Below are 27,801 nucleotides of genomic sequence, written 5' to 3' on the forward strand. Positions count from 1 at the left end.
GCTTTCCTCTGGGATGCCAACTCCCACCATAGCAGCCCTAATTCACCCTAAGAGAGTTCCCCTTCAGTGGAAAAGAAAATTCTCTCTTTTGTTTGGAGAGTAGATACTTGAATGTGTCTACACTGTGTTTGTGGGAACAGATGGCGGAGAACTGGTTTCACCCTGAGGCTCCCTCCCATATATTTTGAGCTACAGCTTCTTTGCACTTCTATCTTTATTCCTTCTTCCAAACTTAAAAAAAAAAAAAGAAAAAAAAAACTCTTCTGCTGATGATCCTCCCATTTTCTTTTTATTATAAGACTTTACCCTTTTATTAGTTTTTACTAATAAAAGGAACTTGGGAGGGGAGAAAGGATAAAAATAGTTTCTCAGAATACCATCTTAAACCAGAAATGCTCGTGACATTGTTTTCCTTTTGCTAGCTCTTTCCTGTGGGCTTCCTGAGGCCCCCAAGAATGGAATGGTGTTTGGCAAGGAGTACACAGTGGGAACCAAGGCCATGTACAGCTGCAGTGAAGGCTACCACCTCCAGGCAGGCACTGAGGACACTGCAGAGTGTCTGGACACAGGCTTATGGAGCAACCACAATGTCCCCCCACAGTGTGTCCGTGAGTCCTTGGGCAGTGGAGGCGGGTGTAAGGAAGGGCTAGGTACGCAGCTGGAAAGATTCCTACAAGGAGCGAGCTAAAAGCGCAGAAATGAGGGGAAAAAAAAACAAAACAAAACATGGACATGGTGGTTGGGGGATTTCAGAAGAGGAGGCAGGTGCTGAAACTGCTCTCAGCATTGATGACCATTGTGCCCTAAGATGTTTCCACAAACCACTGTGGAACTTAGGAATGGCCTGGTCTACTCCCTTTTAGATGGAAAACCTGTCAGAAAGTTTGCATGAATGTCCCTTGATTCCAAAGCTCTAAAAACAACAACTTTTAGGCCAGATCACAAAATGGCAACTTCCTCGGCTATGTCCCATCCAAAGACAGAGGTTTTGTTTTGTTTTGTTTTTTGGCCTACATGATGCTTTATAACAAATTTTGAATTACTTCACAATCTTTCAAAATCAAGAAATTTTACATTAAAATCCAGATTTCTGTCTTCTCTTGAAAAATGAAAATCTAATCAAATGCAACTCGAACATTCAATAATCAGCCTTGACTGAATACTATTTCCCTTTTTTAATTTTTAATTTTTTGGCAGAACTGTACTCCCCAGTTTGCCACATCCCCCACCCAACCCACCCGTTCATTTACCAAACCTGCCTGAGAACTGAAGATTCCTGGATTCTTCGTTATTGCATTAAGGTCTCCAAGTCCCTAGATCTGGGTTCTTACAAGGTCTTCCACAATTAGTCAAGTAATTAATCCTCCTCTCTGTTCCTCATTTCCCCAGCTGTGACCTGTCCTGATGTCAGTAGCATCAGCGTGGAGCATGGCCGATGGAGGCTTATCTTTGAGACACAGTATCAGTTCCAGGCCCAGCTGATGCTCATCTGTGACCCTGGCTACTACTATACTGGCCAAAGGGTCATCCGCTGTCAGGCCAATGGCAAATGGAGCCTCGGGGACTCTACACCCACCTGCCAAAGTAAGCCCAGGAAGGGAGAGTGGGCAAGTTTGGCAGAGTCCCTCCCACCTAAGCTGTCTCACGCATGGAGTGAACTGGGGTGGGGGAAAAAGGGGTATCACCAGGGATTGCAGTGCATTGCTTTTTAGACTCTCATCTAGTACAGCTGGAAATGCCTACTCCTTTACTCCTTTAAGGAAGTATTTCTTAGCATCTTCACATCTTATCAAAAGCTGCCTTTGTCCAGATGAGCATGCACTAATTCATTTCTTTAATATTCATTAGGCTGTTACTATATGTCAGACACTGTAGAGGTATGAAGATAAAAGATTTTGGTTCCTGCCTACAAGGACTTTACAGTCTACTGGAGAGGCAGACACATAAAGAAGTAATGATAATGTGGCATGATAAGACCTGAAATGGGAGCGTATATAGGAGGAATGAGGGTAGCACAGGGGACGGGTCACCTAAACCTGCCTGCCTTCTCCATTGTCAGTTGTTTTTCTTTGGTTCTTTAATACACTTTCAAAGGTCAGAATCTCTGGGAAGACACTCTGAGACAGAGGCTTTTTAGGGGGTGCTCTTGAGAATACCACCTACAGAAGGGAAAGGAGGGAAGAAAGCAGGACCGGGCAGAAGGAGAATTGAGCTCTGATGCAGTATCCATGAAAGCCTTAGCTCACCCCCCAGGGAGCTCTGGATGGTCCTTCAGAATTGTCACAAGTTGGAGCAAGGCAACTGTTATACTGCCACACTGACCAGCCACTGGATGCAGGCTGGCCTAGGAAAGGGACATGACCTTCCTAGGTGGGAGGACTCCTCAACCACAGCAATCTGAAAAGGGCCGCCAGCCAAGGGTCGTTTGCCAGCAGCTGGGGAAATAAGTCCCTCAGTCCTAAAAGGGGCTCTGAGTGGCTCATCGCAGCATGCACTACGATAGGGATGTGCTCATAATATTTATGTGACCGATGCAGGTGTCATAGAGGAAGCAACTGATTGTAAAGACGTAGAAGGAAGTGGTCAGTGAGAAGTGGGAGTTTGAGACTGGGAAGGAGGAGGAATGGTGTCTTCCAATGCCTGTGATCCAGGTTGGGCATAGATCCTAGCATTTGAGAGGCTGAAGTGGGTGGATCACTTGAGGTCAGGAGTTCGAGACCAGCCTGGCTGACATGGCGAAACCCTGTCTCTACTAAAAAAAAAAAAAAAAAATTAGCCAGCATGGTGGTGCCCACCTGTAATCCTAGCTACTTGGGAGGCTGAGGCAAAAGAATTGTTTGAACCTAGAAGGCAGAGGTTGCAGGGAGCCAAGACTGTGCCACTGCACTCCAGCCTGGATGACAGTGCAAGACTCCGTCTCAAAAAAAAAAAAAAAAAAAAGCCAATGTCCGTGATTCAAGACACTGTTGTCTTTGCACACTGTGGTGCAGACCGCACAGTGGGATGTAACCACATATGTGGCAGAGTAGTCCCAAGCGTTTGGCAGCCTCACTACAATGCAGCCACTCATATTTCAGTGCAGCCTTGGCGATTAGGCCTCACCTCATACATCAGCCAGAGGCTCTCAGCAGTGCTCTGTTGACAAAGAGTGTGAGGCTGCTGGTGGGCTCAGGAAAGAAGGGCAAGGAAATTGATTAGCAGTGTCTGCCCAGGGCACTAAGGAGCATACCACAGAATCGCCATCTCTTCCTAACCACAGTGCACATCTCAGCCACCTGAGGAGGATTAAAAAAATACACAGGCCAGGGCCCTATTTGCAAAGCTGGTGAGTCAGGCACCTGCAGTGGAGCCGGGCATTTTAAACAACCTTCAGGGGCTTCTGGAGACACTTCCAGTTGAGGTGCCACATCACACAAGTCAGCATCACAACCCATATTCTGGTCAGGAATTCCAGCAGAGTAAGGTTAAACAGGTCTTATTTTTGTCACAGTTCTTGCTAAGCAGAAGCAGCCATGTCCCTCCTCTTGGGGCTGGCTTACTGAGCATCTTGTGATCGTTTTAGTCATCTCCTGTGGAGAGCTCCCGATTCCCCCCAGTGGCCACCGCATCGGAACACTGTCTGTCTACGGGGCAACAGCCATCTTCTCCTGCAATTCCGGATACACACTGGTGGGCTCCAGGGTGCGTGAGTGCATGGCCAATGGGCTTTGGAGTGGCTCTGAAGTCCGCTGCCTTGGTAAGTGACCTCTCCAGGCCTATCCTGCCCAGTTTTTCTCCTTGAGATAGACTAGATCTTTCCAAAGCTGAGATCCAGTCTTTGAACAGTATCATTTCACCTATTGACATAAAATGCTTATTCCAAACACCAACTATTGGCCATCAGGCATGACTAAAACCCTGGAACAGCTTCTCCTGGGCCACCCAAAAGAAGGAGAAGAACCTCAGATCTAAAGAGACAAGCTTTTGAGGGGTTCTCATTCTGGTTAGAAAGACAATCCCTTCCTATTGGCCTTTGTATAATGAGTGAAGCCCCAGTCTCCATTTTTGGCAAATTTGCAGACACATTCCTGTAACACACCTAAAATACCTTTTATATTATCTATTAGCAAATTTTACACACAACATATAGATCTATACATATATACTAAGCAAATTACAGAAACATAAAACAACCTGGCTTCCAAAGGACAAAGTTATCATTTCCTCCATGGCTAATCCACTCCCTGGTTCTATGGTTCTGTCTCCTCTCCCGCCTTTCTTGGACCCCTGGAGTCTAAAAGAGGGCCCCAGCCACATAAACCTAATAGGATAGATTGGATGGTCTATCCTGGGGTGAACAGTGCTGTCTTGCCACTGTCTCAGGTCCATTAAGGACACAGTCACAGGTTATTTCCACAGAGAGCCAAAGGAAGCTGGTGGAAATGCCAGGAATATACTCTACCCAAATCCCATATAATAAAAAGAATTCACCTAGGTGCTACTCAAGGAGAAGGAAAGAAAGATGAATTTAGCCAAACCATCTGTTTTTACATAGTTGTTTCAACACAGCCAGGTTTTGACTGCCTTAATGTAGACAATGGTGCCCTCCATGCAGCAGATGCTCGGTGAAAAACAAGATGCCTGGGCTAGGCATGGTGGCTCACACCTGTAATCCCAGCACTTTGGGAAGCAAAGGCGGGTGGATCATTTGAGGCCAGGAGTTCGAGACCAGCCTGGCCAACATGGCGAAACCCATCTCTACTAAAAATACAAAAATTAGCTGGGTATGGTGGTGCATGCCTGTAGTCCCAGCTACTTGGGAGGCTAAGGCAGGAGAATCCCTTGAACCTAGGAGGTGGACATTGCAGTGAGCCAAGATCGTGCCACTGCAGTCCAGCCTGGCAGACAGAGCAAGATCTTGTCTCAAAAAAAAAAAAAAAAAAAAAAAGGTGCTCCTGAGTTTGGGTTTTTGGGGGCGTTTTTTGTTTGTTTTTTTATAGAAGGCTTTTTTGTATCTGGTTGGTAAGAAAAAGGGAAGGATGATCCTGGGGGCAGTGAGGTAACAGTGATCATTTTGCACACATCTGTGTAGAGACACAGAAACTGAAACTCAGAAGTAAGTGGCCATTTGGGGTACAACCTTGGGATTTGGGGTGCCAAGTCCTCAACACTATTTTTGTCATGTTGAGGGTTCCTGAAGTCACTCCTAGATTGGTACTCTCAGGGAGAGGTGGGAAAAGTAATGAGTTGTGGGATAGTTGGTCCTTTTCCCCACCATCCCTGTCTGTCACCACTCAGACCAAGCTCCACTCCATTTTCTATAAGCTCCTCTTTGATGTACTCTCTTCCCCATCCCTCACCAAAGCTGGACACTGTGGGACTCCTGAGCCCATTGTCAATGGCCACATCAATGGGGAGAACTACAGCTACCGGGGCAGTGTGGTGTACCAATGCAACGCTGGCTTCCGCCTGATCGGCATGTCTGTGCGCATCTGCCAGCAGGATCATCACTGGTCGGGCAAGACCCCTTTCTGTGTGCGTAAGTATGTCATCCCCTCTCCCTAGTCACGGGGCCCAGATTCAACATGGACTTTCTCCCTCTCTCTTAATTAGATTAGCCAGAGGTTTGTTTTATATATATATATGTATATATATGATTGCTAATTTTTTTTCAAAACTGAAAGCATTGTTGATCTAATGTTTTCAGTTCTCTGCATCATTAATCACTGTTTTCACCTTTATTATTTCCTTCCTTGTGATTTCTTTTGGTTTACATTTTTGTTCATTTTCTAGTTTTTGAGTGGGAATTTAATTCATTTATTTTCATTCTTTCATTTCTATTGAGTTTTATTGCTATAAGTGCTTAAGACTATGAAATTTCCACTGATCACTGCTTTAATTGTATCCTATAGAGTCTAATAATAAATGTTTATTATTTATTAGAAATTCTATAATTTTGGTATTGATTTCCCCTTTTACATAGAAAATTTTTAATAGAAGGATTTGTTTCTAGGTGGAAGGCCCTTTTTTTCATTATGTTATTCATTTCTAATTTTATTGCATTGTATGTAATATTTCTACTTCATGGAATTGACTGAAGCTTTCTTTGTGACCTAATAGTTGGTTAGTTGTTATGAATGTCCCATGTGCCCTTGAGAAGAAAGGATATTAGGATGTCATGTTTTATTTATATATTCATGAGATATACCTGATTGATTATGTTGTCTATGTCCTTTACATTCTTACTTTTCACCCACTCAATCTTTTTTATTCTGAGACATGTATTTAAAGTTTTCTATTATTAGTGTGTTTCTATTTTTCCTTGCACTTCCTGTAGTTCCTGTTCTATAAAGATGGTTGCTGTGTTATTTGGTGCATAGATATTCATAACTAGTAACTCCATTGCACATTGTAGTTTTTAGCCTTTAAAGATTACTTTTTTGTCACTTTTAACATTTTTTAGCTAGAATTGTACTTTGCTTGATATTAGGCTTACAACCCCTGCTTTAATTCTTTTGCCGGATGCACCTTTGACCATTTTATTTTAGCCTTCTGATTCTCTTAGGTGTGATTCTTGTATGCAGTATAAATTGCCTTATGAGCTAACTTAACCATCTTTTTCTTTTAGTTGGTTAGTTAAACTCATTCACATATATCAATATGACTGATATGTTCAGTCTTAATTTTGCTGTCTCCCATTTCCCCCACTTCTCCACCCATGGTAACCACCATTCTACTCTCTGTTTCTACGTATTTGACTTTTGGAATTATAATATTATTTTAATTGTATTTTTCTTATAGGTTATTTGGTTGTTTTTTTGAGGTTCCTGATTATTTTTCCCTTTATCCTAAAGTCTAATATTTTTACTAGGACATGCTTCAGAGTTAATTATTCCAAGACAATTTCCCTAGGTATTCTGTGGGTCTTTGAATATATAGATTCAGGTCTTTCTTTATTTCCAAAGACTTTTCTTGGATTATGGTTTTAAACACTGGTATTGCTTTGTTTCCAACTGTTTTTTTTTTCTTCTTCATCAGCTCTGATTATGTGTATGTTGAATCTTCTTTGCCTATCTTCTCTCTCAGCCTCTCTCTCATTATTTTCACCTCTTTATCTCATTTTAATTCCCTTGGTTTTTTGCCTGACTTTCTTCAGTAACTCTTATTAAATTATCATTTGAGAATATTCTTTCTTGGGCCTCTTATAATTTAGTCTTCATTTCTCAGATGGTTTTGTCTTTTTCTTTTATCTCTTTAAAGCATACAATCAGTTATCTTTTATATTCTTCCACCTTTTGTCCATTTGTGCTGTTCAGTTTTTTATTTTCTGATTTTCATGGTGGTTTTTAAAGTATCTCCAGATGCTTATTTGAGAATATTTAGTTCAGTTTAGAATGCTGCTACATTTTTCTTATGCTTCACATGTTTTGTTTTTGGTGAGGAGGTTTTCATCAGATGAAATGCTTGAATTCTTTTCTATTTTTTTCTTAAAGTAGCTTCGTATACATTTAGGTTGATGTCTTCTATTCATTTTATGGCTTTAGTGTAGTTTCGTAGTACCCTTTTCTGTCAGTGTTACAAAGTCTTTCTCTCTGATCGTTTTTACTTCTTTATCTCATTTTGATTCTCTTGGATGTTTGCCTTTGTTTTGTTTATTTATTTTTTTTAATATAAAGCTTTGTGTGTGGTAAGGAAGAGGTTGTGTGTCCATCATTTTTGTTTGTTTGCGTGTTTTTCTTTTGTCTTGCAGAACCTCAAGTTATCCCATCATTGCTTCTTATTCCCTTTATCACTCAGAGGATGTCACTTTCTTTTCTTCCAGAAGCAATGAGGGAGAATCACACACACTTTTATGTCCCTTTTCTGTGATTGTACATTGACATACAAAGATTTGTTTTCAATATATTCATATATGAGATGGATTTTCTCCTTCTGGCAGTGATTTTAGATCAGTGTTAAGCACTTCACCTGCTCCTCTCTTCTCTTTCTCATACAGTCTTGCTCTCCACAAAAGCTTGCAACAGAACCATGAGAAGTAACTCTGCCTGGGCTTAGTGTATATTTCTCTTCTTACATGTAATTTAAAGTTTGTAGCACTCTCTGGCTTCTAGTTAGGCTGCAGGCCTGGTTTTCTATTATTTATTCTTCCGGTTAATCTGCATTTTTTTGATTTAGGCAAGCACTGTTATGCTTAGCTGCCTGGAAGTAATTTGGATAATTCTTCACTTTTTAAATTTCCCTAAAGTGAGCCTTTATGTAAAGTGCAAGTTTTCCTTCTTAATTTTTGTAAGGCAGGTTTTTTATTTTAATTCTTCTTCTTTTGGCTTTTTATATATGGGATAGGGCCATAAAATAATGAGAACTTCTCAAAAAACAATGCATGAAATTAGTCTTAATAACTTCTTAAGATTTACAGAAAGCAAGACCCAAGCCGGATATGGTAGCTTGTGCTTGTAGTCCCAGCTATTCAGGAGGCTGAGGTCAGAGGATCAGTTGAGCCTGGGGATTTGAAACAAGCCTGGGCAACATAGTGAGACCCCATCTCAAAAATAATAAAAAATAAAGATCCATCTATATTCAGTTACTCTTTCAGATGTGTCTAAATAAAACATGTTTAGTTTCACCCAGAAGAACATGCAGATGCCCTCAGGAAATTGGTGCACGATGTATACAAAGAGATTTAGGTATTAAATGATAGAGACTGTCGGGGTCTGGATGGAGAATGTCTGCCTGGCCTAAAGACATTGAACGTTAGACTGGACCACATTCAAAGGCAGTGAGTGAAGTAGTTAGGCACTCAGGTGTGGATGGACCCAGATTGCCTGGGTTTACATCTCAGCTCTACCACCAGATCTGCTGTGGCTATGTAACTCTAGGTAGGTCGATTTACCTCATTAGGTCTCAGTCTTGTCACCTGTAAAAAGCAGGCACCTCAAAGACTACTGGGAGCATTAAATAAATTAATACACATAAGATAGTTAGACCGGTGTCTGATCCAGATGTTCAGCAGCAGTTGCTGCTGCTGCTGTGTGATGATGATGATGATGATGATGATGATGATGATGATGATGATGATGGTAGTGGTGGTAGTAATGCTGCCACCATCACATTACAGAATCCAGGATCTCTTACACTAAGGCCCATTCTCTCTTGGAGCACAGAGGTTTGGGAATTATCTGGAGGAAGAAAGCAAGAATAAAAGAACAAATATTTGTAAGTGTTTACTCTGTGCTAGGCACTGTGTTAGCTGCCAGTACATACAAAGTCAAGGTTTCCAATGTCAACCAGACTCTCAAAATTTTCCAGCTGTCCTCTTCATTTCCTCAGTCAGTTCCCTTGCCCTTTCTCCACGCAGCTGTTTTATAATTCTGCCTCCTTTCTAAAGACTTATATTCCATCGCCCCTACCTACATTCTCAGCAAATAACTAAGTTGAACAGTTAAGATGGCTTGGAATCAGAGAAGCTGGGTTCAAAATTCAGATGAGACATTTAGAAACTGTGACCCTTGAACAAACCTCTTGAATCCTCTGAAATTCTGTTTTCTGTGGGTATAATGGTGGTGCCTACCTCATAGGGTTGTGAGGATTAAATGAGACAATGACTGCAAGCCCTAACAATTGTTAGCTAATCATATAATATCACTTTCTATTCTGCAGAGAAGATAGAAGCCATCAGACAATAGCTTCTCCTACTTTCAGCTTCCCCACCCACACATCTACTCTGTGTACATCCATCCTTGCCCCTTCTCTCCCACCTCAGTAGAAGAATCTCTCTCCCAGCCCATGTCTAATCCCTCCACCAGTCTCTGGATCTCCTTCCCTCCTGCCTCCTTAGTGAGCTTAGTCTATTCTTAATCCTCTCCTATCTTACCATGGACCTTCCCTTTCTGTTTCCCTCAGCTTCTAAGACCATATTCAATAAAGATTCCCTTAGCATCTGTTATGCTAACACCTGTTGATCCTAACACCTGTGTTAGGTGTTGAGGATCAACATGAATTGAATGTGTCATACATCATCTCTGCCCTTAGGAACCTAGGTCTAGTTGTCCTGAAATGTGCTCAAAAGTCTATTAAGTGCTCCAGCCTTATCAGGACCTCTACTTTCCTCCTAACGATGCCTTATTCTTCTGCCCATGGCAGCCTGTATTAGTTCAGAGTCCTCCAGAGAAACAGAACCAATAGGAGGTGTATAGAGAGAGAGAGTACAATTTATTTTAAGGAACTGGCTCACACAATTGTGGAGACTGGCAAGTCCAAAATCACCAGCATAGGCTGGCAGGCTGGAGACCCAGGAAATAATCACAGCTCAAGTCTGAAGGCAGGCTGCTAGCTGAATTCCCTCTTCTTCCAGGGATAGCAGGCTGCCTTTTCTCTTGAGGCCTTCAACTGATTGGATGAGTCCCACCCACATTATGGAGGGCCTCATAATCTATTTCACTCAAAGCCTCCTGATTGAAATGTTATCTCATCTAAAACATACCTTCACAGAAACATCTAGAACAATGTGGACTAATGTTTGGCCATATGTCTAGGTATCACAGCCTAACCAAGCTGACACGTGAAATTAACCATCACATGGCCATGCTGCTTGAGAGAGTTGCCTACACTAATTGCCTCCACCTCTCCCCTCTCATTAGCAGCAAAGGCCACTTCTCTGCTCTAGCCAGAAAGAACTTCCATCCCAGTCAACAGGACCTCTGGTCCTAGGCCATGTTCTAGAATGCTCAGAGCCTCTTCTACCCAAGAGCTGCAGAGCAGGAATCTGAGAAGTGCCAGCCAAAGCTTCCAAGCAGCCAGAAAGCCTGGGACCTAAAGAGAGCATGAAGAACTTATATGGGGGCACCAGAGATGACACCTGGTCACAGCAGCTTCTTCTCCTGCTGATCCTGGTCCAGGGCCTGTGGCTTGGGAATATGTGGGAAGCAGTGAGTAAGAGCCTGAACCAGGCAGGGGACACTTGCAAGTCACCAATGGTCCTATTGATGAATCTGATGAACACCTTTTCATCTTTATCTTATTTGATCTATCAGGGATATCTGACAATTCTTGAGGCTCTTGGCTCTGTGACGACTACCCCCTCCTGTAGAGCTTTTTGCTTTACTACTTTTTTGATCACTCCTCAGTTTCCTTTAGGTTTTTTCTTTTTTAACATCTGCCCTTCAAAAAGTGGTATTCCCAAAGGTTTTAATCCTCAACACTCTTCTCTCTCTTTATATGAGTGATTTCTACCTTCAGGGAAGGGGCATCATGACCTTTTGCAAATCTGGTGAAAGTAATGGACCCTCTCCCGAGCTGGCTGCAAGCACCCAGTGCCTTGCATATAATTTCAGGGGTTTACAGATGCTGCGATTCTTATCCCTGCTCTCCCACCACCTTCTTGACCTGGCAAAGCCCTACTCACCCTTGAGACCTAGATCAGACCTCATGCCACTCCCTGTGGGACCCTCTTTGACCCACTCTCTCCCCAAAGGAGGGTAGAAGCCATGGTCCTCTGTACTGGCTCTATCTCAGAACCAGCCCACTGGGTTTAACAGCCGCTTCCCTGCCTGCCCGCCTACAAGTCTGTGAAATGAGCTTCCTGAGGTCAGAGAACATTTCGTGTTCTTCTTTGTATATTCCACTCCATAGCAGAGTACCTAGCTCATAAAAGGCACTCAGTAGACATTTGATTATAAATAATTATGTGAATTGAATCTATTTTCAAAGCAACCCTGTGAAATGCATATCAAAATTCTTACTTTGCAGCTATAGAAACCAAGGCTCAAAGTGAATTATCCTTAGACCCAAAGTCAGGAAGGGGCAGAGCTGAGCCAAAATCCTGGTCTGCTGGCCTTCATAGCTCATTCTCATCTCACCATGCCAGGCTGCTTTGAACCCCTGTGGTCCACTGACAGCATGTCCTCTGCTCTTCCTGGCTCCCTCCACTGGAGTCAGGGTTTCTTCTACTGAGATTTGCAAAAGAGAACTAGCCCAGAAAATACCAGATCTGGCCACAGCAAAGACTGAGTACTTCCTCATCTTACACCCCCATCCCCATTATCACCATTTGGGTCTTAGGTGGGATCCTCATGGATTTAAGTATTGGGCAAAGAGAACATCCCTTATGGTTCCTAATCTTCCCACAAATTAAAACCCAGAACAAAGCGAGAGGCCTGGCAAAAGCATCAGGTGGGAGTTCAACCCCATGAGACCAGGATGCCAGGCCGGGACGAAATAGAACTAAGGACTAAGGATCAAAGAAGAAGCCTAGGCATCCATCCATTCATGCACTTACTCATTTGCTGATTCACTCAGCAAATATTTATCACACTCCTGCTGAATGTCAGGCACTGGTACATACACCAAGGATGCAGCAGTAAGCAAAACCAAGTCCCTGACCTCAAGGAGCTTGCATTCAGCTGAAGGGTGATAAGCAATAAACAAATACAGAATTGCTGTGGTGTGTTGGTTGCTGACAGTGCTATGGAGAGAGGTTGAGCAGAGCAAGGGACCTGGCAGTACTGGCAATGCTGGCCCGCTAGGGACTAAGGGAAGGCCTCACTGACATTGTTAATTTGAGGAGAGACCTGAGAAGAAGAGGGCAGGAGTTAAGGGATATCTGCAGGAACAATGTCCTAGGTAGAGAAAAAAGCAAGTGCAAAGGCCCTGGGGCAGGAACTTGCTTTGTATATTCATGAAACCTCCAAGAGGCCAGTGCAGCCAAATGGAGTGAGCTATACCACTGGGAAGAAGGGGGAATCAGAGGGATGCAGGGATAAGCATGGTGACCTGCAAATACCACATCCCTTTTCTCTTCCCTGCTCATTTCTGAACAAAATAGTAAAACAGACTGGTAGGTGGAGGCCCAAATATTACCTCGCTTACTAATAAAGGCTAAGTTGGAAAATGGAGCTTAATGTGAGAGTCAGAAGGAGGCTGCTACATGAACCCAGGATGAGATGGATTCACCCACCCACAGAGGCAACACTGCAGTAGGGCATGCAGCCCTGCAGTGTTGGGGATAGCCTGCCTCCTCAACAGCTGAGAGCAGCCGAGAACATTGCTCCCTGCAGACAACTAGGTCCCTAGAAGAAGAAGGGATGCTGAGCCAAACATGCCAGCTCATTATTCCCAAGTCGCACAGATCAAAGTGCACTAACTGAACTCCCTTGCCATGGAAGGAATAGGAGGTAGTGGGTTCTCTCCAAACAGCAGCTCTGCTTCTCCAGTTTACCCGGGCCGTTTATCTAGCAGGGTGACTGAACTCTGCACCAGTCTTGGTTAGTATTCACTCTGGTTCTACAAGGTTGGCTCAGGGATGAGGATGGGCCTAAACCAGCTGACAGTTGGCCATCAGTATACCCAGCAATTAAGAATGGATCTGGGGAGCCGAGGGCATCAGAGGCAAGGAAAATAAGATAGGACTGACCGCTCAGACCACAGAGAACCACAGTCCAGGCCTAACACTCTATGGGAAGTCATAGAATGATTGATCTCAAGTTGTCCAAGCTACAGACATATCTTCAAGGAAGACAGAAGATTCCCCTGACAATTTCAGTTTATAAAAGTTTTACAGCAAAAGAGATTGAAGTTAGACTTAGGGCTGAACTTCACTGATGGCATAAGAGATGCCAGGTGAGAGGTGGATAAATTTTGAGGGGTGTGGAATAGTAGGAGGGCTTACCTATCTTCTGTTTTGATTACAGCAATTACCTGTGGACACCCAGGCAACCCTGTCAACGGCCTCACTCAGGGCAACCAGTTTAACCTCAACGATGTGGTCAAGTTTGTTTGCAACCCCGGGTACATGGCTGAGGGGGCTGCTAGGTCCCAATGCCTGGCCAGCGGGCAATGGAGTGACATGCTGCCCACCTGCAGAAGTGAGTCACCCTTTCTCTCCCACTGCAGTCCCCACCATTTCTGCCATATGTGGTTCTGTAGCTCAGAAAAAGAAGCCAGTGAATTCATTCTGGCATCATTCTGACCCAGATAGGGAAGATGGAGCAGAGAAGGGTCATAAATGAGGACTTTCTCAACCCTTAGATAGAGCCACATAAAATTTCATCATCATGGGTTATATAAGGAAAGCAAAACTTAGTTTTATCTTTCAAGTCTTCTTCTTTACCTTTCATTGAACAAATAATGTATCATTATCTTATAAAGCCCCATTATTTTTTAACAGAGGTTTATTTTTCTCACATAAACAATAAATCTAGAAGTAATATTATTTCTACAGCTGCTCCACGAGATCAGGAGCAATATCTTGGTCTTTCCTTGTGGTTGCAAAATGGCTGCTGCAGCTTCTTTGGAACCACACTTAAGAGATCCCCATTCTTGATGAAAAAGCAGAAGGTTAAAAAGCAGAGAGCCTAAGAGTTGAGATAAAGGGGGTGAGGGCTGGGGGAAAATACACAGAGAGGGAGCCAAAGACTCAAAAGGCAGAGAGAATACACAATGTCCTGGCTCCATTTGGAGTATTTAAGAAATAGCTTCTAATGCTTTTAGAGGCTTTTGACAGCAGTGAAGCCTCAGAGAGTCTCATCAAAAGTAAAAATCCTTAAAGGCTTATCAAAGATTTTTAAAAAATACCTTCCTGCCCACTTCATATGATGAGTTTGAGACTCAGGTAAGATAATGGATTTGAAGATGTTTGGAAAGAAAAGTATAGTCATGGGTTATGAATAATATTGTCATTATTCTAAAATCTTATCCTGATTTTGAGTTAAGCTGCTTTGGAAACACTTTTAAGATTTTAAAGTCAAATATATCCCCCAGGATATTAATCTGTCCCTGAAATACTTATAAAAGTGATTAAAACCATTTATAAAAGAACTCAGCCCTGTTCAAGTCAGTTCAAATGCATCAGTTTTACAATTGACAAGCTTTGCTGTGAGAGGCACATTGTTCTAGGATCAGACACATGGAGACTAGACATTCATGCCCTCAAGGGACTCGTGTGTTCAAACAAGTCACAGCATAGGCTGGTAAAGTCAGCAATAGCAATTTGTGCAAGGGAGTACCAGAAAGGGAGTAATCAATCTGGGAAAAGGTGGGAAGGGTTCTCTAAGGAGGTGATGTCTAGCTGGACATGGAAGGATGACTCTTCTGACCAGGTAACCAAGGTGAGGGGAGAAGTCCAGCAACCTCGGGACCAGCTAACCCTCCAGACAGGGTCTGCTTCATTGCCTAGTTTTGCTCGGAAGATTTTACTATACTGGGAATCCATGCCTGTTTGGACTTCTGTTCAATTGCAGTCATCAACTGTACAGATCCTGGACACCAAGAAAATAGTGTTCGTCAGGTCCACGCCAGCGGCCTGCACAGGTTCAGCTTCGGCACCACTGTGTCTTACCGGTGCAACCACGGCTTCTACCTCCTGGGCACCCCAGTGCTCAGCTGCCAGGGAGATGGCACATGGGACCGTCCCCGCCCCCAGTGTCTCTGTAAGTAGATGTCACCTGCTCAAAATGATTGATGGGGTGGCCCATGTCAAAGAAGAGTCCTCCCCTCTGTGCGTATGTGTGTGTGTGTGTCCGCACATGTATGTGTTGCCTTATGGTGACAGTCACTCTGGCTACTCCTGGGATTTCAGATTCCTTCTTGAGCCCCTGTTGGGTGACTTGCCATACCAATTTTTGTGTTCTCACTTTCCTAGCTAGAGACCTGGTCCCTTTCCTCTCTAGTTACCACCCTCTTCAGCTTACAGAGTTCCCTTTTTTCAGAACTGGCTGCCTCGCGGGACATCATCTGCCAACCTTACCCTTTCCTTGCCCTTCCAGAAAGACAGCACATGAACCCCTTCCGTTTAAAGGGCTGAAGCAGAGAGGCCACAGACTCTGGAGGCAGACCAACTTGGACTGGAATTCTGGCTTTGCTACTGAACAAGTAGTGTGGTTTGGGAAAAATTCACTAACCTCTCAGAGCCTCAGTTTCTTCATCTATAAAAATGATGCCAGTACCTATTCCATAGGGTTATTAGAGGATTAAAGAAAAAAAATCTATTAAAAGTGCCAGCATAATGTCTGGTACATAGTAGCTACTCAATAAACAATGATCACATTAATTATTGTTAGGAAGAGATATGGGGACAACAGGTTTTTTAAAAGGGGTTGGGGAGGTGCTCAAAATCCTGATGTATTAGTCTGTTCTCCCACTGCTATAAAGAACTGCCCAAGACTGGGTAATTTATAAAGGAAAGAGGTTTAATTGACTCACAGTTTCACAGGGCTGGGAGGCCTCAGGAAACTTACAATCATGGTGGAAGGAGAAGCAAACATGTCCTTCTTCACATGGTGGCAGGGGAGAGAAGAATGAGCAAAGTTGGGGAAAAGCCCCTTATAAAACCATCAGATCTTATGAAAACTCACTCACTATCGTGAGAACAGCATGAAGATAACTGCCCCCATGATTCAATTACCTCCCACTGGGTCTCTCTCACAGCACGTGGAGATTATGGGAACTACAATTCAAGATGTGGTTTGGGTGGGGAAACAGCCAAACCGTATCACCTGACATCTGGTCCCTGGCCTTACACATCCTTATGAGAAGAGCAACCCCTTGGTTTCCTTCTCTCCCCTCTGTTTCCTAAAGGTGAATCCACATAGATTTCTCTCTCCCCCATCTTCCAAGAAGCAAAGGTGAAGATGCACTCAAGAGGGAGTAATAGATATGCAGTTAAGGCCATGCAGCAGTCCACCTACCTTTGGCAGATTATATACATTTTGTAAGCCCTCCAGTCTGAACAACTGCATTTTTTTATGCCCTCGTGGCTGTAGGTCCAACAGGAGCCTGGTATAGCTGCTCACTGCTTGTATTTTCCTTGCTTGAGAACTCTGGACTGGCCATCCAATCCCATTTATGACCAGCAAATTGTTTGGGGTCAGAAATGGACACCACCTGTGTACAGTGGTGCCAGCTGAGAGTCAGAGCCCCTAGTGGACTCAAATTGTTTTTTCTTCTAGTAAAATGCAGCTTTTATCATAAGAAATGATAAATGACCCTATCTATATTAACTTTTTGTCCCGATGCTTGTTTTCTCTAAAGTTAATTCAGTCACATATTCAGGCTCCTCTTCTAATTCTGGTTCTCTTGCTGCTCTAATTCTAGTTCTCTTGATGCTGCTTCAGTGGAGGAGTGAGATCCTCCAATGAAGTCTTGAACCCATCAAAGTCATGCATGAGGGTTAGAATCAGCTTACTCCAAACTCCTGTTAATGTTGCTGTTGATATAACTAACAGGTATATATATTAATATAGAGGCATACATTGGCGATATTGCAAGTCCAGTCCCAGACTACTGCAATAAAGCAAATATCGCAATAAAATAAGTCACACAATTTTTTTAGTATTCCAGTATAGTCTAAGTGTGCAGTAGTATCATGTCAAAAAATATGCATACCTTAATTAAAAATACTTTATTGCTAAAAAATACTAACAATCATCTGAGCCCTTAGCAAGTCATACTCTTTGCTGGTGGAGACTTTGCCTCGATGTTGATGACTGCAAACCGATCGGGGTGGTGAAGGCTGGTGTGGCTGTGACAATTTCTTGAAATAAGACAACAGTGAAGTCTGCCACATGGATTGACTCTTCCTTTCATGCAAGGTTTCTCTGTAGTGTATGCCGCTGTTTGATAGCATTTTACCTACACAGTATAATGCCTTTCAAAATTGCAGTCAGTCTTCTCAAATCCTGCTGCCACTTTATCAACTAACTTCATGTGAAGTTCTAAATCCTTTGTTGCTGTTTCAACAATGTTCACAGCATTTTCACCAAAAGTAGTTTCCTGATTCTTCTCAGGAAATCACTTTCTTTGCTCATCCACAAGATGCAGCTTCTCATCTGTTTGAGATTGATCATGAGATTTCAGTAATTCAGTCACACACCTTCAGGCTCCACTTCTCATTCTAGTTCTTTTGCTACTTTTACCACATCTGCAGTGACCTCCTCCACTGAAGTCTTGAACCCCTCCAAGTCATGTGTGAGGGGTGGAATCAGCTTTTTCCAAACTCCTGTTAATGTTGATATTTGGACCTCCGCCCATGAATCACAAATCTTCTTAATGGCATCTAGAATGGTTAATCCTTTCCAGAAGGTTTTCAATATACTCTGCCCAGATCCATCAGAGGAATACACTATCTGTGGAAGTTATAGCCTTATGAAATGTGTTTCTTACATAATAAGACTTGAAAGTCAAAATTATTTCTTGATCCATGGGCTGCAGAGTGGATGTTGTGTTAGCAGGCATGAAAACAACATTCAATTCCTGTACATCTCCAGTTCTGATGTACAGGAGCTCTCCATCATTTAGCACTTGGCTGACCAGGTGCATTGTCAATGAGCAGTATTATTTTGAAAGGAATCTCTTTTTTCTGAGCAGTAGGTCTCAACAGTGGACTTAAGATGTTCAATAAGCCATGCTATAAACAGATGTGCTGTCATCCAGGCTTTGTTGTTCCATTTATAGAGCACAAGCAGAGTAGATTTAGAATAATTCTTAAGGGCCCTAGGATTTTCAGAATGGTAAATGAGCATTGGCTCCCACTTAAAATCACCAGCTGCATTCATCCCTAACAAGAGAGTCATTCAGTCTTTTGAAATTTTGAAGCCAGGCATTGACTTCTCTCTAGCTATGAAAGTCCTAGATGGCATCTTCTTCAAATAGAAGGGTGTCAGTGGCTCATGCATGTAATCCCAGCACTTTGGGAGGCCGAGGTGGGCAGATCACGAGGTCAGGAAATTCAGACCATCCTGGCCAACATGGTGAAACCCCGTCTCTACTAAAACACAAAAAAAATTAGCCAGGCGTGGTGGTGCGCACCTGTAGTCCCAGCTACTCGGGAGGCTGAGGCAGGGGAATTGCTTGAACCTGGGAGGCGGAAGAGGTTGCAGTGAGCCGAGATGGTGCCACTGTACTCCAGCCTGGTGACAGAGCAAGACTCTGTCTCAAAAAAAAAAAGGCTGTTTTTTCTACCTTTAAAATATGTTGTTTAGTGTAGCCACCTTCATCAATTAGCTTAGCTAGATCTTCTGGATAACTTGCTATAGCTTCCACATCAGCACTTGCTGCTTCACTTTGTACTTTTATGTTATAGAAATGGCCTCTTTCCTTAAACCTCATAAGCCAACCTCTGCTTGCTTTGTACTTTTCTTCTGCAGCTTCCTCAACTCTCTCAGCCTTCATAGAATTGAAGAGGGTTAGGGCCTTGCTTTGGATTAGGCTTTGGCTTAAGGGAATGTTGTGGCTGGTTTGATCTTCTGTCCAGATCTACCTACCTTCTATGGTAGGTGGACGCCAAGGACGATGCTAAACATCCTACAATGCACAGGATAGCCACCTACAATAAAGACTTACTCAAACTTTCTCCATATCAGCAATAAGGCTGTTTTCATTTTCTTATTCATGTGTTCATGGAAGCAGCCCTTCTGATTTCCTGCAGGAACTTTTCCTTGCATTCACAATTTTGCTAATTGTTTGGCTCAAGAGGCTTAGCTTTAGGGCTGTCTCAGCTTTCAACATGCCTTCCTCACTAAGCTTTTAATCATTCCTAACTTTTGATTTAAAGTGAGAGACGCAACTCTTCATTTCACTTGAACACTTAGAGGACATCATAGGGCTATTAATTGGCCTAATTTCAATATTGGTGGGTCTCAGGGAATAGGGGCACTCAAGGAGAGGGAGATAGACAAAGAATGGCCAGTTGGTGTAGCAGTCAGAACACACACAACATTTATCAATTAAGTTCTCCATTTTACTTGTGCATGGTTCATGGCACCCCAAAACAATTACAATAGTGACATCAAAGATCACTGATCACAGATCACCATAACAGATGTAACAATAATGAAAACATTTGAAATATTGTGAGAATTACCAAAATGTGATGCAGAGACATGAAGTGAGCACGTATTATTGGGAAAATGGTGCTGTTAGGCTTGCTCAACACAGGGTTACCAAAAACCTTTCATTTGTAAAAAAACACAACATCTGTAAAGCACACTAAAGAAAGACACAGTAAAACTAGGTGCACCTGTAACTTATAACCAGCTTCTTTCTTTTAGTGTTGGCATGATTTTTTTATCATTTTATTTTTAACTGCTCTCTATGTAAAAAGCATGTAATTGTGATTTTTAAACCACATCTGACAATCTTTTCTTTCAAGTGGAGGATTTAATCCATTTGCATTTTTTCTTTCTTTTCTTAGTGAAATATAATTCACACACCATAAAATGCGTTCTTTTAATGTATACAATTCAGTGATTTTAGTGTATTCACAAAGTTGTACAAGTATCATCACTGTCTAATTCCAGAACACTTTCATCATTCCCAAGCAGCACTTAAAAGTTACTCCCCATTGCCCACCCCCACCCCAGCTTCTGGCAACCTCTAATGTACTTTTCTGTCTCTATGGATTTACCTATTCTGGACATTTCATATAAATGGAATTATATGTGTGTCTTTTGTGTCTGGCTACTTCCACTTAACATAAAATTTTCAAAGTTCATCCATGTTTTAGCATACATCAATACTTTATTCCTTTTGGCCAACTACTATTTCATGGTATGAATATACCACATCTTGTTTATCCATTCAACAACTGATAGATGAACTGGGACTATTATGTTTCCATTTTTTAGCTATTATGAATTATGCTGCTTTGAACATTTGTGTATAAGTTTTTGTGTGAACACATGTCAATTCTCTTGGGCATATACCTTGGAGAGAGATTGCCAAGTCACGTAGGAACTCTATATTTAACTTTTTGAGGAACTGCCAAACTGTTTTCCAAAGTGGTTGCACCATTTTCCATTTCTACCAGCAGTGTATGAGGATTACGATTTCTCCATATTCTTTCCTGTGCTTGTTATTGTTCATCATTTGTATTATAACCATCCTAGTGGATGCAAAGTGCTATCTCATTGTAGTTTACATTTATATTTCTCTAATGATGAATGATGTTAAGCATCTTTTTATGTGTTTACTGTGTAATAAATCATAGTGACTTAATGCAACAACCATTTTCTTGCTTATGATTGGCAATTCTGGCAGGGTTTAGTGGAGACAGCTCATCTCTGCTCCACATGTTATTGGCTGTTGTGGCTCAGGTGGGCCTAGAAGATCCGAGATGGCCTCACTCACATCTTGGCACTGGCTGTCAGCTGGAGCATTGTGATTGTCCATGGTCCCTCCCCTCATACGAGTTCTTGTCATTCGGTAGTCTCTGCCAAACTTCCTTACATGGTGGCATAGTACTCCAAACAATGAAGGTAGAAGCTGCCAAGCCTCTTAGGATGTAACTTGGCTCAACGTCACTTCCACCATGTTTTGTTTTTCAAAGCAAGTCACAAGGCCACCTGATTCAAGGGGAGGGGAAAGGGGAAACAGACTCCACGTCCTTGATGGGAGGAATTGTTAGTAGCAGCAGTCTTTGCAGATAATCTACCATAAGCAGTTAGAACAATGTTTGACCCATATTAAGACCACACTGAGAAGTGAAGATACCTAAGACCCATTCTTACCATCCCAGTACCTACCAAAATTCATCATCAGGGTCAGCACTGGCCCAACCCAGGTTTTACCACTTGGTCACCTGTTGTGGTCTGCCTCTATGCTATGCTCTTTGTCCTTTCTGGGTATGATGTCTACAGGGTTCTCCTACCAGACTTCAAGACATTATCATCTCTCCTTGAACTACTGCAACAGCTCCCTCTTTCCTGTACCACCCGGTCCTTTCTCCACACAGTAGCCAGTATAATCTTGTTAAAATGTAAATCAGATCATATAACTCCAGTGGCTTCCCAAGATGCTCATAATAAAATCCAAATTTCATGCCGTGATCTGGCTCGTAGTGACCTCTCCACCCTTGTCTTCTTCCATTCTGTCCTGGCTTATTCCAGTCCAGCATCCCTGGCTTCCTTGTTGTCTCTCAAACACAGCAAACTCACTCTGGCCTCTGGCCCTTTATACCTGATGTTCCATCCCCCACAATACTCTTCTGCAAGATTTTGCATGGCTGGCCTCTTCACATCATTCAAGTCACTTCTCAAAGTCACTTGATCTTCCCAAACACGCGGAGTGCCTAGCACTTGACAAGGACTCAATAAATGTGGGTTGAGTACATGAGAGAATCTTAGGATCAACCTGTGATCCTGTGACAAGATCAGTGGGAAGACCAGCCCCAGCGATGTTGAAAGTTTGCCCTGCCCTCGCCTAGACATCTCAGTTCTGGTGTTCTAATCTTGTTACTTGTTTTCACAGCTATACTTCAGTATTTTGGTAAAGGGAACTTGCATACTGTAGGGGACAGGTTGGGGACAACTCATGAGGCAACTGTAAGATGCAGATGGAAAAGGACTATAATTGGCTCTCATTCTGGAATCTGGGGCCAATGAAGACAGTCTGAGGGTGACAGAGCTCCCATTTTTGTCTTGTGTATACTCTGTATACCACCTTCCTGCCCAGAGGCATCATGAGTATGAGGAAATAGGGAGAGGTAAGCATAAGAGGCAAGAAAGAAAACAATCTAATGTTATTGTGCATCTGCTACATGCTGAGCAGGTATTATTCCTTATTTCATAGATATTGAAACTGTCCACTGAGTGGGCATTGTCTGCCAATGCCAGGTGGGCATGCCAGCAGGAAGTTTGCTTCAACAGATACCCTTGGATTTCTCTTCTTCTCAGCCTCCTGCTTCAAGAAGCCTAGCATGGATTGTGTGATGGTGATCTATCCCTGTGCAGAGTCACTGAGATGTTTGCTTTTCTCCCACAGTGGTGTCCTGTGGCCATCCGGGCTCCCCGCCTCACTCCCAGATGTCCGGAGACAGCTATACTGTGGGATCAGTGGTGCGGTACAGCTGCATTGGCAAGCGTACTCTGGTGGGAAACAGCACCCGCATGTGTGGGCTGGATGGACACTGGACTGGCTCCCTCCCTCACTGCTCAGGTATGGTGCATGGCATTGAGGAAAGAGCTCCAGTGGAATGCTTGACTGGTGGGAGGTAGACGAGCCCCCAAGGTGTGAGTGTGATTGATGGATGGGAGGGAATCAGACCTCAGAACCCTTATATCTTCCCTCACAGGTAGAAAGCACAGCGAGACAAGGTCCCAACGGAGCTTCAGCTTCTGGTGGGCTGAGCCCAGCCTTATCCCCTCAGTCAGCCCTGACCATGCCCAGGGATTGCAAAACTAGGAAGGGCACAACTTTTTAGGTCAACCTATGGCCAGAGTCCTGTCCAGACACTTGATTTTATGAGTTCCTGGGGACAGTTCAAGTCTTCCTGTTGATCAGCTCAGGTCCAAGCCCACTCCTGTGTTCTTTTCTTCTCTGTTTCAGACTCATAGGCCCCAGCCTCCTTCCCTTTCTTATCACTGCCCCTCAACTTGTCCTATGTCCTGGCTACCCCGTGGGGTGCAGTCTTCTTCCCTACTGCCTTGAAATACCAGTCCTCAGACTTTCCCTATTAAGTTCATTTTACTGCTAATGAGGACACTGACAGATGCTATCAAAATAGCGAACGTAGGGAACTGCCAAAGGTCCTATGTCCATAGTATCCAAACCAGAAATGAATGTGTAATGTCATATAACAGAACAAAATTTTGCAAGTGAATTGTCCTGCCAATAGCAGAAACCACCAAGCTAAAATATTAGCACCTTGCAGCTTTGTCTTCTTTGAGGGGGACCTGCCTGGCCCTAGGAAGGGATTCCATGTTGCCCGCAAGAGGCAGCTGCTTGTGCAGCTTGATGTTCCTCAGAGGGCCCACCTTGGCATTGAAATTAACCCCTAGCCCTTCCCATGCCAGATCCCTTCAGAGGAAAGGATCATGACCTCCTCCTAATACAGAAGCCTTCTCCTTGATGTCGGACCTTACCCATAAGATGTGCCACTGTTCTTGCAGTTTGACATTCCCAGATGAGCCTGCCTCCCAAAATTAGGTCACTGCCAGAATATTTAATGAGATATTCATTAGATATCTCCAGAAAGAAGAGAGTCCCAAAGCCACTATCTCAAAGAGCTGTTGGTTTCCCAGGAAATCCCAGACACATCACTCTATATGACCACCCATGACTTTGGCCTCTCACCCCTATTAATCTCATTAAACACCTAATTAAGGAACTGGGCAGGACTATATAGGAGCCATGATGACTCATTTAGCTGGGCTAGAGGAAGGCCTGTTAACTGTGCCCTGGCTTCTTTCTGTTTGGACATCTGGTAGAAGTAATAGGCAATACAGCATTAGAGGACAAGGGTCATGTACATTGCCTCTCCAGCCTCCCTGGAGCTCTCTGAAAACAGAATTAGAAGGGATTCAATCTACACGAAGGCTGGACAATGAGTGAACCTTAAATCCCTTGGATGAGAACATGAGGGATGAGAAGAATAGGCAATTAGGAAGTAACATTAGGTATATACCACAGATATAGAGATAGTTCCTCCCTTCCTGAAACAGTGGCATCCCGCCAGTCCTATGAAATACACATTCATGAATTCCAGGTCAAAGTTTTGAGTCTCGTTGTGTGCAAGCAGTGGACCCAACTGTTGCACAACAAAACCTCCTAAGTCCTTGAGTCATACACCACTGTGCCATCAAGGCTATGGAGAGATTTCTGGAGTTTGAGACCTACTTCAAGAAATTCACCACCCATATCTCCACTGTCATTCTCTTTACCTCTTTCGTAAATAGTTGCCATCTATCTACTCTGCCCCCATGGTGCAATATCCTGTCCAGACTCCCTTCTATCACTGAACTAGAAGATTCCAGTACTGTAGTTGGGGCCATTCTTTCATAAAAAGCCCCTAGGACTGAACACCATTGTGTTAGTCTGTTCTCATACTGCCAAAAGACATACCTGAGACTGGTAATTTATAAACAGAAGAGGTTTAATCAGCTCACGGTTCTGCAGGCTATACAGGCTTCTGCTTCTGGGAAAGTCTCAGGAAACTTACAATCATGGCAGAAGGGGAAGCAGGCACATCTTCACACAGCTGGCAGGAGAGAGAGAGAGCAAAGTGCAACCCACTTTCAAGCAACCAGATCTCATGAGAACTCACTCACTATCATGAGAACAGCAAGGGGGAAATCTGCCCCATGATCCAATCACCTCTCACCAGGTCACTTCCCCAACTTGGGGATTACAATTCAACATGAGATTTGAGTGGGGACACAGAGCCAAACCATGTCAACCATCTTGTGCCTATTTTACAATAGTGCTAGCTCCAGTTGTGGTCAGCTAGCCAGTGTGTGGGTTGGAGCTGCTCACCATCAAGATTGTTTCCAGGGAGACCTAGTTCTGCCTGTTGTGTGAATTACATCCTGGAAACCTTCAAAAGATAAGAAAACCTAGCCAAATGCGATGAGCTCTCTTTTATTAATGTTTACATTGAAGGTTGAAAATGAATCCCTCTTCCATGGTGGGAAACAGAATGGAGAACATGTGGTTAGGTAGTGTCTCACAGTCTGAGTCTAGACTAGGAAAGGGAATAATACCAAGGTTGAGAAGTAGAAAAGACATAAGTGGCAAGTGGTGGGGTACACATGACTTAAACATTTATTGGCTCCAGCAAACTAGATGTGGTCACTCAGATGCTACCATTTGATGCCCACACATGGTTACATGAGGAGATAGATTCTATGACAGTTGTAACTTTATCTTTTCATGCAGTTGTCATTTATTCTATAACTTTTCTCCTCTTTCCTCATGTTTACTATGGCCTGGTCTGATCTAAGGACATCTCCTACACATTTCTATATCATGAAATGTGTTGGCTCTGCAGGGGACCATAGATCTTGTGGTTTTGTCTCCTGTTCTCTACCCTTCTTCGCCCCTTGGGTCCTTAGAGGTCTCTTGAGTGGGTTTGCACAATACCAGAAGCCAGAGAAATATAGGAATGTAGCAAGAGGAAAGGGGTGAAGCAAAAATGAAATGAGAGGGCCTGAGATGTTTACTCTAGAGCTCACCTGTGTGGCATAATTTGTGAGTAGGGAATCCCTAATGAAAGGCCCAGCATCAATCACCTTGAATATTTATCATTTCTTTGCGGTGAGAACATTTAAAATTCTCTCCTACAGCTACTTGGAAATATACAATACATGCATCAAAACATCACCTCATACCCCATAAATATGTACAATGATTATTTGTCAATTAAAGATAAAATGAAACTTTTAAAAAAGTAATAAATAAATAAATAAAGGCCCAAGATCAAGATTCAAGCTAGGCGGTTGAGAAATGAAGCTATGCTAAGGAGTTTGGACTTTATCCTATGGGCATTGGGGAGCCAGTAAAGATGTTTCTTCAGGAAAAAATTTTTTTTAAAAAAAAAAGTTCAAATGGTTAATGATTGTTAAGATTAGAGGACAAAGTAGAAGATGGATTAGAGGGAGAGTTTACAAGGAGGGGACATTAGTCAGGAGGTTCTTGCAAGAGTTCAGGCAAAAGAATGTTGAATGTCTAAGCTAAGACAGTGGCACAGGAGAGGAGATGGGACTACAGAATCAGCAGGTGTTTGTAGAGAAGAGGGGAAGGGGAGAAGGACGACCTGTGGCCAGTTTGGATCACTGAAATTCCAGACTGGCACGGGCCACAGAGCCTTTCCTCTGCCTTCTTGCTTCCCCTCCCTGTGTGGTTCCCAGGGACTTACCCATGGCCTCAGATCTTTGTGTTCTTCCAACATTGCATATGGAGGCAGGAGCATGTGCAGGTAACTTGTGCTAGGCCTCATTCGTGGGACCCACTGCTTCCCCTTAGTCACATCCCAGTATCTTTCTCCCCTGCTTCTCCACTCCCTTTTCTTCCCTGAAAAACAATGGGATTTGTGTGATTCTGGTCCATAGGAACCAGCGTGGGAGTTTGTGGTGACCCTGGGATCCCGGCTCATGGCATCCGTTTGGGGGACAGCTTTGATCCAGGCAGTGTGATGCGCTTCAGCTGTGAAGCTGGCCACGTGCTCCGGGGATCGTCAGAGCGCACCTGTCAAGCCAACGGCTCGTGGAGCGGCTCGCAGCCTGAGTGTGGAGGTAATGTATGTGACCATTCTGCTTCTCCCCTTTGCCCAGCCCCAGAGCTCGCCCCTGCTCCTGCTCTTATTCCCAGGATCCTGCCCTCACAGAAAAAACCATGGCCCCATTTGAACCCTCAGCCTGGCTGATAGGGACTGCAACAGATAATTCATGTGCATTTTCATTAGTAATCAAAAGACAAACATATTCCCACTCTCACCTCAAAAGGGAAGAAATCAAAAAAGACTGAATTTGACCCACTATTTCATTCATTTCCCATATAAGTTTCATTCAGCATCTATGTGCCAAGTGCTGTGGAATGTGCTGGGGACACAATGGTGACCAAGACGGACACTGCCATGGTCTGGATATTTGTGACCTCCCAAAAATCATAGGTTGAAACCTGGTCACCCAGTGATAGTATTAGGAAGTGGGGTCTTGGGAAGTTGTTAGCTCATGGAATGGGATTAATGCTCTTATTGAGAAAAGAAAATACCTTAGAAAGCTCACTTTCCCTTGTGCCATGTGAGGACACAGCAAGAAGGCACCATGTCCAAGCCTGAACAGACGGAGACACACATCTTGATCTCCTGGGGCTTACAGTCTAAGGGAAGAGGCTACGTGAAACAAATATTCAATGTACCAAAAGATATACAAATCTAATTTTAGAAAACTCTCAAAGTAATCTAGGCCCTCAGTGATGTTGCCTGAGGTAGCACCAATGGGAGAAATTGTCATTTTTCCATATATTCCTAAGTTTCTGGGGAAAATATATATATTTTAAATCTCTCTCTCCTCTTGCAGCTGGTCCCCAAATCTCTCTGTCTCTCTCTTTCTAAAACAC

At 43.3% G+C, this 27,801-nt stretch overlaps 1 protein-coding gene across 7 annotated transcripts in view; it reads left to right on the forward strand.

The window, feature by feature from the left end:
- The window catches only part of CSMD2 (CUB and Sushi multiple domains 2), a 664,749-nt gene that overhangs the window by 604,331 nt on the left and 32,617 nt on the right, over positions 1-27,801 (forward strand). For all 7 annotated transcript variants that reach the window (XM_054538082.2, XM_054538100.2, XM_054538088.1 and 4 more), the window contains 8 exons: positions 423-608; positions 1,390-1,584; positions 3,563-3,736; positions 5,345-5,518; positions 13,665-13,838; positions 15,213-15,401; positions 22,729-22,902; positions 26,793-26,975. In XM_054538082.2, the coding sequence (XP_054394057.1) occupies positions 423-608; positions 1,390-1,584; positions 3,563-3,736; positions 5,345-5,518; positions 13,665-13,838; positions 15,213-15,401; positions 22,729-22,902; positions 26,793-26,975 (1,449 nt within the window). The remainder of the gene's footprint in view (positions 1-422; positions 609-1,389; positions 1,585-3,562; positions 3,737-5,344; positions 5,519-13,664; positions 13,839-15,212; positions 15,402-22,728; positions 22,903-26,792; positions 26,976-27,801) is intronic.

Source organism: Pongo abelii, chromosome 1 (assembly GCF_028885655.2).
Source record: "Pongo abelii isolate AG06213 chromosome 1, NHGRI_mPonAbe1-v2.0_pri, whole genome shotgun sequence".
NCBI lineage: Eukaryota > Metazoa > Chordata > Mammalia > Primates > Hominidae > Pongo > Pongo abelii.